The sequence below is a fragment of the Mustela erminea genome, chromosome X (genome assembly GCF_009829155.1).
Source record: "Mustela erminea isolate mMusErm1 chromosome X, mMusErm1.Pri, whole genome shotgun sequence".
NCBI lineage: Eukaryota > Metazoa > Chordata > Mammalia > Carnivora > Mustelidae > Mustela > Mustela erminea.
In genome coordinates this window covers 66,743,872-66,754,615 of record NC_045635.1, presented here as the reverse complement: position 1 = coordinate 66,754,615, position 10,744 = coordinate 66,743,872, and the positions used below count along the sequence as shown (strand labels likewise).

The following is a 10,744-nucleotide window of genomic DNA, read 5'->3' as shown; positions in this document are numbered from 1 at the left end:
GTAGCTTCTCCAACAATAAAGTATAAAAGTATAAGGCAAGTGAACAATGATTTTTCTACAATTACTAGAGAATTACAATAAATATAATTTTCATAGCTAAAACTAAAATTGCTTTGCTGCTTTCAGAGGAATTAAATCCAACTTCTTTTAGTCATTATCAATATGTAAGAGGCAGTTGACATGGTAAACTGACTTCACTGTAATTAAAGGCTTAATCTGGAGTCAATTTTCACCCATAGTCTATCTCATCAAATAATATTTATGGACTATCTTATTTTGAGGCCCAAGGCTACTGTAATCAGAGATTGTTACAGATCATATTTGACCTGTAGCAACCTCTTATGAACATCTGATAAGGCACTTTAAATGCATAACAGAAATACCTCTGATAATAAAACTTTTAAAACCCAAAAGCTCTTGACCTTTCTTTGGCTACAAATAAAGAAAATACATGCTTATGTGTAATTGGTTTAGGAATGTGATTATTCCATTAAAGGCAATGATTGATTGTTGGGTACCAATGAGCATGGCTGCATTTGCCTTCTCTAAAAGAAACTTGGTTATTGTCATTCACTTTGACTTTGAGATGGTTGGCAGCATTTACCAGTCTAGATGGCACTGAGAAATTGTACCTATAAAAACCATAGGAAGGATGGAAAGAACAACCAATTGTTTCCTGGACAATGGGGTTTGGTGATAAAATACTTCCAGGTGCCTGTAATCCATACAACATTTGACTGGAAGAATTAGGTGCCTGTAGACACTGCTCACTTAAGTCTTGAAATGAACTGTTTTTTGAATTGGCGATCCCCAGAGAAGAAAACATGGAAACTTCCATCATGAGAGGGGCTAAACACTGAGAACTGTTGCTACTTGCTAGTCTTTCAGGAGAAGGCAAGATAAGGGGCTGCTGTTGCCAAAAATTAGTTGGGCAAATCTTGTAGCAAAGGGGCAGGTTGATATTGTGCAGATACACCTCTGGACAGGGCATTCCAAGGGAGCCTGTAGGTAAGTGAAATGTAGGCACAGAGCAAGTTGGAAAAAGCAAGGAGTTCAGAGGAGAGGGAGCCCCTCCACTAGAGGTCACTGGAGATGAGCCACTGCTTCCACCTGTGAATAATAATTCAGTCAATGAACAATGAACTTGATGTTCCTAATAAATGAGTACTAAGGACCACAAATATTCTGCTTCATTCTTTTTCACAAGTTCACAGTTCTTTTAACTTCTTTGGGAAAGAATATGCTCATTCCTCTGACCAAAGTTGAAAATGATATCTTTACAAGGACCATTACTACTTTTAGCACTACAATTAGGTATTATGTATTGAGCATTCACTATGCACAAGAGCTGTGCTAGGCACTTGGACATTTATCCAATTAATTACAAAATATGCCTAAATAAATAGTACCCAGAGCCAATTATATCTTACAAATTTAAAAACAATTAAGTTTTAAAAAATTTACAAAAATGAGTATTTGATTAAATTAAACAAATTGGTTGGGATTCAGTAAAAAGCTTCATTCTTATAAAAATATTGGAGCACATGAAAATAATCTTTATAAACTAACATTTAAGTGCACTTGCTAAAGATAATTTTTAGTTAAAAAAGTAAAAATAAAAAGTTCATAGTAATGTCAAGTGACCTTTTATGTTTGCCTAGCATCTGCTAAAGTTAGGGATAGTTATAAAGTCCATGAAAATCTAGACTTTACACCTTATTTTCATGTTTGAATTTTAAAATTTTGACTAAACTTGATGGTTTCTTTTGTGTGTGTGTGTGTGTGTGTGTGTGTGTGTGTGTGTGTGTGTGTCTGTTGTTTTTCTTCTATTTTGTGTAAGCATAGCCTAATTCTTTGTTAACAAGGTGGCAAATGTCTTTTATAATTAAATATTCTAAAGTCATTTGAAAAATGGTACCCCTTTTCTTTGGAACTTGAGAGCAATCTGGACATTTAAGTAATTAAGAAAACTGTATTTTAAATTATCAATTAATGAATTAATGATCATTGTTAGTTTTTTGTTTGTTTTGTTTTGTTTTAGTGCACTTCATGTTGACCTGGATATTTTAAAAGCATGCTGCCTAGATGCTATTAAAGTGTTCATATTTTTATTTTTCTATGCAACTTTGTAAACCAAATTAATACAATCAATACAGTGAAATATTTTACCAAATAATTATTAGACTTGATCTGTTTTCAATGTTATAGTAGTATATAAAATTCAACCTAAATAAAATGTTGATGATTTTCTCCAGTATTTATAAACTTGCGTTAATGTCCTAAGGCAAACAAATTTTAGAGTAAAGACAAAAGCAGTAAAATAATTATATGTTGTTTGCAAATACTCTTTTATTTATTATTAAACACCAGAGACATGAAGGTATACATTCTTCTACCAGAAAGCTTGCATTGTCTAATTATTATTATTATTTAATCATGTAATGCATTATCTGATAAAAACTACCTTGCAAATATTTTTAATGCTTGTGGCAATTAAACTAATTGTGATGACTTAGTGTTGTTTTCAATATTTATTTTCCTTACTTACAGTAAAAGGAAAATTAGAACTAAGTGATGGTAAAATTTAATGGATGTCATTTTAACATGTGTGGAAAGTTTATGAGAAACATATTTATTTCAATATCTAATGTACTTGCAAATAGGGCCACACATGTACCACAGGCAGATTCCAAAGAATGTGAGATAGTGAGTTGCTGAAGAATCCAGGTGAGATTTGGAGATCTCAGGATATGTGATAACTTAAGAAGACTGAAGTCAATAAATCCACCATTACCGCGGCTCTGTTCTTCTCCTTCATGCCAGTTTCCCCCTCTTTTTGCCTCTTACTTTCTCATCAAGTTAAATATACACCCACTATCTTGTAAACCCGCATTCTCTGGCAGGAACTTATCCCCTTGTATAATATTTACTACAGAGGCTCTGACTATTGTTACTTCATTAACATTTAAAAGTAAACATTAATAAAACTTTTCTTACATTGTGTGTCTGCACCAAAAGTTTTAAAATCCAGAGTGGCAGAAGGCCTCCACGGGTAGATCTCTAAAAGCCTATCCAATACAACCCTGAAAAATAGATTCAACTTTCAGCAAGTCCAGAATTCAATTCCTGAAAATAATGATTTATGTAAACTTTTAAGTTATCTTAATACAGTTTTTAGGGGTCAATATCTGAAATATAATATATTTCATTGCTTATAGCCAGACTGCTGAATAAAATTCACAGTAATAATTCCCTGAATAAAAACCTCAGGGATCTAGAATAAGTGATATCTTTGTTTTAATTATTTTAATGAATATATAATATTTGCCCCAGGGGTACAGGTCGAGAATCCTCAGGTTTACACCCTTCACAGCACTCTCCATATCACATACCCTCCCCAGTGACCAGAAGGCAACCACCCTCCCCCTAACCCCCTCCTACCAGCAACCCTCTGTTCTGTGAGATTGAGAGTGTTTCACAGTTTGTCTCCCTCCCGATCCCATCTTGTTTCATTTTTTCCTTCCCTTACCCTGCAAATCCCCCACTCTGCCTCTCAAATTCCTCATATCAGGGAGATCATATGATAATCTTGAAAGTGGATTGGGAGAGGAAAAGAGGAGGCAAGATTTTAGAGACAAAATACTACATTCTTTTCCTACTACGTACCAGTTACAAAACTTAGGACCTCGAAGTCTCTGAGCCACAGTTACCTTATCTGTAATACTTGTGGAAAGTGCTATATAAATATTAGATATGATTGTTATGTTGCTTACCTACTTCTTCTGGGATCTCTAAAACCTTTCGCAAAAGGATTCCTGTCTATTTTCAGTTTGGTAATCTATAGATTAAAAAAAAGAAGAAGAGAGAAAAAGATAAAGATAAAGTCAGTGCCCTCAGTAATAACACTCACCATTGCTTTTAATGGTTACAACAACCACAAAACACTTCAATGTGTAATTTGGCACATTCAATTAATACAAGCATATTGTTAAGTTGAATTTGGAATGGTTACCTCCTTTCTCCCCTGGCACTTTGTTCTGCTTTCCTTTCTCTTTTCTCCTTTTCCACACAATTCATAATCAAATTTGCTTTGATGACAATGCAATATGACGATAATATTTTTTTAGTTGTGGAAAATTCAATCCATATAATGCAGCTTGCTGCCATCCAGAAAGTCCCTCTGGAGCCAGCTCTGCTTTCCCAGGATCAAGTTGTCCTTACCTGCTGGTTTTGGTAAGCTGTCACTGTGGTGAACTCCGTTTCTTTAAAGGAGAATGTTTTAACCCCTTCAGTGGGTAGGGACTGAATCCTGGACAGGTCAACCTTGCTGTCCTGTTCCATCACATGCACACGAGGCTTGTACTTATGCATGGACTGCAGAATGATCTGGAGGAGAAATCATCAAATGTTTTCCTAGAAAGTGGCTTCCCCTCTACAACACTGGTTTCCTCTCATTGGCACCCCCAACATGCCCACATGCAAAAGTGAGGCTAAACCAGAAAGGATAGGTTAGCCACACACAAGGACTTTTCTTTGACACTTAGTTCTGGACAGACATGCTCAGGGCTAAGAGGTTTCCAGATAGGAGTATCACAGCAACAATAGGCAGCCATGATTCCATTTCCAGATGAGACCCTTTCTTGCTTCTAAGTGTGGACAACCATGTGATGTCCCCTGGATCTGACTGCCTGCTAGAAGTTCCCTGGGCTTATGTTAACTGAAGGGGAGCCATAGGACATACCCCACTTCTTAATCCTGGGGTCCTCCATCTCTTTATTTGTGGCTGGCCCAGGGCAAGGCCAGGCATGGCAGGGGGAAGATGCATATGAGAATAAGACTCAGATCCAGGTAACCTATAAATAACCTCTTTCACAAGTGAGTTGTGGAGGGGATTTCTGTCATACCATGCCAGACAGAAGGTGCTCATCTAGGAGAAGGCAATCAGAGCCCACAGCGATTGCCCTGGAGTCTGAGATGCAAGAGAGCTCCACAAAGTGCATTCCCTTCCACACTCTCAGACCAGGATTTATGGCTTAAACAAATCTCATTTGATCTTCAAACTCCTTTCATTCACCCTTCCCAAACCCCAGCACTCTCAGATGCCAAACAAAGGTCGTAGGAGCTACTTTGGTCACAAGCCCAGAACTTGAACAGTTCCTAAAGACCACCCGGGAGAAGCATTTTACACCTCTCCAGGGTAACATGCAGGCTGATGATGCCTTGACACCTCCATCCCCTCCTCAAGACAAAGGATTTCAAACACTTACATGGCCTTTGTCATCCATCTCATTGTTGGTGAGTTTCAAGCGATCAAAGCTGATGATCTGCTGCATCCAGGTGTCTCCAGAGCAGGGTGAGTGCGGGTGAACATAGAACCTGGGAGTAATGCATGAGTGGTCTGTATTCCCAGCTACCATCCACTGTGAGCTATGGTACACATACCTAAAAAAAGCAGAGAGTGTGGCTTTAGGTGCAATGGGCCAAAGCCAGGTGCATGTGAGGAAGCCTGCTGGATCTAGTCCTAATGACACCGGCCAAGGTTTGCCTCCTAATCCCAAAGAAGATCCAACTTGATTTCCAAAGGGCGTTCAGAGATAAAAAGCAAACCATATACAAACACATGCCATTAAAATGTAATGAAGTTCCAGGGCAAGTATAACATCATGGGATTTCAGAGTCTGGTTTGTATTTCCTCACGGAAACAACCACAGAAATTGATCTAATCCACTTTGCTGTGCATAGACAGTTTAAAAACCCTCATGGCTTAAGCCAGAAGCATCAGAGTCAGAGAAAAAGCAAAAGAGAGCATAACGTGTCTCTCCAATCCACCTCCACCTCGGCCAGTGGCCCTCAAAACCCTTTCACCAACAAGGCTTCACATCAGAACACCACCTGCAACTCTAGCCCATGAGGCCTCAGGGCTGATTTCACCCTGTTTCCAATATCAACCACTCAATTGTGCACTGCATTCCCAAGCCAGCTCAAACGCAAGAAGCAAGCCACTTGTTCTATTTACAAACTGCATCTCCAGTAGGCTCTTGAGCTGTGCTTTCTCTTTGCCCCTCAAATCCAGCCCTGGGCATCATGCGTGTTCTCTCTTAGAAAGGCTAGATATCCACTTCAGTGGAATGCTCACAGCCTGAGTAAGAGTGGCTCCTGCACAACCCCATAGCCTCTAAGCCAAGTGCTGGCATAGCTGCACGTCTGGAATGCTACGCCCGAGAGACCTCTTGGCTTTAGATCAATTTGAACACTATTAGCCTGCTCTATTAGAGAGCCTGATTCAAAAAGAAAGGTTATTTGTAATTTCTAGGACCCAGCTGCCGCTTCAGAAGAGAAGCTAAAGAAGGAAGAAATGATACACCGAAATATGGTAACTGTTAAATTAGCATTAGATGATAAATCAGAACATCACTCCAGGACCCTGATGCCAAAGTAGCACAACCCAGAGCCCAGTGCAGCCCCAGAAGCACAGTCACTTCTCTCTAAATTTCTTCAAACAACCTCTTAACTTCCTGAGTCCATACCCTCTGCAGTTGGCACAGCCAAGGCCAGAGTGGTGGGTAGGTAAATGATGTGGAGTACTTTGAAACGCAAACTGGCACCTGTTCCAGGAGTGGGAGGAAAGAGGAGCAAGACTGCTCCTCTCAGTCTGAACCTCCATTTGAGTGAGAATATTCAACTCCCAAAGTGCACAAGAGAGCAATTTCACCACCACTCCCATGGTAGAGTTTTCCATATAACATTCTCGGGTTCCATAAGTATCCTCATTCCCAGACTTGGTCTGGGGTATCCTTCTTTTGGCCTGGTTACCTATAACGCTTGGAATCTACTGGCACCACGTCGATGGCCACATAGTACTTCTTCCCTGGGTCCAGCCCTTTCACTTTGACTCGAACAGAGGGGAACATCCGCCTGTGGGAAAGAAAACGGCCACTGACCTAGTGCTTTTAGAGACATTTGGAGTGGGATGGGGTGGGGAGACAAGGGAAAAATGAAGATATTCACAATACCTTCCTCATTATAGGACAGATTCCAGGAATAATATTTGCTACATGGAGAAAGATTGTTGATTGTATGCTTGATTGAACAAGTTCAGGATTGCTGTGTGGAGCAGAATATTCTTACCACAAGGCTTTGTCCACCCCACTCCCTACCATCACCACTAATAAAAAGCCTTGTAAGAGAAAGTAGAGAAAAAAAAAAAACTGTGCCTGGGCCCTCAGTGTCAATGGTACTTTCTGTAAGGCAGATTTGGGAAAGACTGAAACTAAGAGGATTCATGTAAAAAAAAATAATAATAATAAAATATAAATAAATAAATAAATAATAACCCAGCTGATGTGATGCTGCCCCAAAGCAAAAGGTGAAAGCAGAAAAAGCCCACTTCAAATTACCCCAGGCTAGGTTGGGATGGTAGGCTGGGTTATCGTCCACTGATAACTGTGAGGCTTTAAGGAGAATTTCTTGAAGTCACTGCCTACAAGAAAGAAAAACTGAGCCACTAATAGTGTGATTTATTGAGAGGACGTGACTTTCTAAAACCTGTGGGATGACAAGGACAGATATAGAGTATGAAGCTGGAGGCACCGCATCTTATGACTTCCTACTGTGTGCGTTCTTTGAACATCTTGTACAGAGCCGAACCTGCCAGCCTTTGTAATGATCATCTCAGTCCCAATGTCATGGAATCTCTTCCACAGTTCAGATCCTTGAAGTTCCATTTGGATAGCATCTTTCTCTTCCAGATTTTTGCAGCTGCTGTTATCACTGTCGCTGCTGCTATAGCCAGAGAAAGCAGTTGCTGAGGGCTCGGTCTTGGGTCGCTTTTCTGCTGGACACAGAGACACCAAGAGTTTGACAGAGGTTCGACAGAGGTTCGAAGTTCCTGCGTCCCCTTCTCACTGATACCTGTCTTGGAGTAGACTGGCCCCGCTGCTTCTCTGGGAACCTTGGAAGCGTATATTCAAGTTCCCCACAACACCCTCTGTGGCCTCCGGATGGGGAGAAAGGGACCCAGATCGCGTCCTGGAAAAGGCTCCTGTCCTTCTTCAAATTTGCCCATCCTTATTCTCTTGAGACTTTTGGACCCTGAGGCTGAATCCCCCTGCCCCAATCTAAATGCCTGCCTGCTTCCTACCCGGAGAAACAGCTACCATCTGGCTCTCACAGCCTGGGAGGTTGCTGAGTGTAACTTCACAAACGTACAGGGAAGCTCCCCTTCACCGCAAATGAACGACAGCAACACGCACTGAACCTGGAAGCCCTGAAGCTTCCCCTATAGCCAAGTGACCGAGGTGTCTCCGTGGTCCCAAATGTGGCCATCCAGCTGGACCAAAGCGTCCTAGTGAGGGCTAGCAGCCCTCTCTCAGCTTCGGGAGTAGAGCTGAGATTTGCAGGACAGCATGCTCTGGTAGCAGGCTCAGGGTTTGGGGGCTGCGGTAGGAATACTTACCGGGCTGCTGACTCTTTTCCCTTGCGGCTCTTCTCTTTCTCTCCTCCTCTCCGCCCTCCTTTTCCAGCAACTCAGCCTGAGTCTCCTCTCTTGGGTCTTGCAATTTTCTTTCCCCGGGTCTCTGCACCAAGGCTTCCACAGAGAAGGCAAGTGCCCGAGAGCTCAGAGCCATCCCAGGAGGGGGTGAAGGGAATGTGCAATGCAAAGTTTCAACTTGAGCTCAGTTAGGGAGGGAGAGAGAAGGGAGGGTGCAGAGGACAGGGCAAGGAGGGAAAGCAGGAAAACCTCCAAATTAGAAAAACCGTTTCTGAATCTATAGTCAAAGAAAGAAAGAAAGAGAAAGTGTATGTGTGTAATATATATATATATATATATATTTTTTTTTTTTTTCTTTTTCCCCTTTGAATAGACAGAATGAAAGTAGAGGAAGATCAAACTGGAGCCAAAGTCCTCTGGATTCTAGTCTCTCTTCCCTTTGTGGTTTCCTCTCTCCCAGTGGACATGTGCAGACCATCAGCCCTCAAATCACTGAATCCAGGACCTGGCAATGAGCAGAGATTGGCAAGCTCAGGCCTTTTTAGGGAGCCGACCTGCCTCCAATAGCTGCTCAGGCAGCTTGGATTGGGAGATACTGTTGCATACTACTGAGTAAATACCAGGCTGGTCACAGGGTCCACTGTTTGTTTTGGAAACTGTTAAGGTATATATAAAAACAAACAAACAAATAAACAAAACCATCATGAAGGACAATTCAGAGTCTGACAGAGGAAGGAGGAGGGGTGGGGGTGGGGTAGGGGTGTGGGTGGAGAGAGGGTTATGCATGGCAGGAAAGGGTAGAGGGATACAAAATGTTGCTCTTTAACAGTGAATTATGAAACTCAAAGCTGTGTGAAATAATCCCTCATGAAAGGCCACTTTTCCAACCAAAGTCCAAATATTATTGAACCAGATTCAGAGAAGTATATCTGGGTCCTTTGCTTTACAGCAACCGTGGAAAAGTAGAGGAGTGCAAGCTTTCTGGACAATTTTGTTCTAGAGTTATGTCTCAAATTGAGTGGATCATGTTCTAGTCTATCCTGTCTATCCAGGTGGGGATGCAAGGGCCAGCATGGGCAGGAGCCTCTCAGATGCCCACTGTCAATGCTCAGAGTAAACCTGGGCCTTCAAGCTCTGCCTCTCCTGGAGCCCAATATTCCTATACACAGCCTCTTCTTACTCATATGTCTTAATCATCAAAGACAACCTAAGGACTCCAGGGCCACCAGCAAACATCAACATGAATTTTGTTCCAAACAACGCTGCACCTCAGAATGTTGGGCTCAAATAATGTGTGTCTCCTGGAATATATTCCTGGGCTGGGTTTTACTTTTCCTTAAATTGGGTAAGCAAATCTTTTTGTGTGTGTCAGGAAGAGAGTTGTCTACCACTTTCAAGGAGCATGTCTGTGCATGTAGATATGAGATGTCTGCTGTGTGCATGGGAGTTGGTCTGCCACTTTTCATCAGAAATAAGAAATCAAGCATCCCTGGACTCTTTGGCAGACTACGTCCTAACTAAAGATATTTGTATTTGCTTAGAAAGTTTCTCCTGTTCTCCTCTGACATATTTGTTCAAAGAACATTTAAAGTCCATCCAACTCTGTTAAAAATAGGATGGAAACTGAATGAACTAATAGTATATCAGTACTAGAGTTTGACAATAAACAATTTCTTGTGGCCTGTTAGTTTCAGTTCCTTCTGTACAAGTGTGAGGTGATAATGGTGGTGGTGGTTGAATTGGGTGGGGTGAAAGCATGCCCAGCTGATCCATGGGAAAGTAATTTTCAGGCAATTAGGCGATTGGGTATGATTTTGATGATATGGCAAAGGGTTAATTGCAGCCTGAATGCTGCTGAATGGTTTGGTTCAATAACCAATTATCCACTACTTACCATGCAGGGCTGGGAAAGACACTACCCTTAACCTTCAGGGGCAGAATGAAGCACAATGTACAAAGCACTTGAGCTGAAAAACAGCCAAGTCTGAATGTGATCTTAACCACATCTTCATGAGCATTTTTTTCTTTCTGCAGCCATTTGAGGGGAGGGGGATGATATTAATGCATTTTCCCATCCTTCCTTATTCAGAAGAAACTTTTTTTTTAATCTATTGTATGTTCTTAGCTAAAAGACACAGCTCAGAAACAGAAAAGTCAAGAGTTCATTTGTTAAATTTAAAGTGTTAATCACAATGTACCACTTGCATTAGTGTCTCCTAATATGGACTTTTTTTTTTTTTTTTGCTTTTGAAT

At 41.1% G+C, this 10,744-nt stretch overlaps 1 protein-coding gene across 1 annotated transcript; it reads right to left on the bottom strand.

Annotated features, from left to right (window-relative positions):
• Window positions 1–490: 490 nt before the first annotated feature.
• Window positions 491–8,756, bottom strand: TBX22 (T-box transcription factor 22). The gene is made up of 8 exons (XM_032331080.1): window positions 8,456–8,756; window positions 7,648–7,834; window positions 6,814–6,915; window positions 5,268–5,442; window positions 4,222–4,386; window positions 3,774–3,838; window positions 2,998–3,083; window positions 491–1,110 (listed from the first exon to the last, which is right to left on the bottom strand). Exons 1-8 carry the CDS (start codon window positions 8,625–8,627, stop codon window positions 491–493), a joined length of 1,572 nt encoding a protein of 523 aa, XP_032186971.1. The 5' UTR covers window positions 8,628–8,756.
• Between the last annotated feature and the right edge of the window lie 1,988 nt (window positions 8,757–10,744).

What these genes read in the sequence shown, in the direction of transcription:
- TBX22 (XM_032331080.1), bottom strand. Translation starts at nt 8,627, where the DNA reads ATGGCTCTGAGCTCTCGGGCACTTGCCTTCTCTGTGGAAGCCTTGGTG. An exon ending in ATCATTACAAAGGCTGGCAG is followed by an intron (nt 6,916 to 7,647) that starts GTTCGGCTCTGT and finishes TCTTTCCCACAG; the next exon opens with GCGGATGTTCCCCTCTGTTC. An exon ending in TTTTGGTGCAGACACACAAT is followed by an intron (nt 1,111 to 2,997) that starts GTAAGAAAAGTT and finishes TATTATTCACAG; the next exon opens with GTGGAAGCAGTGGCTCATCT.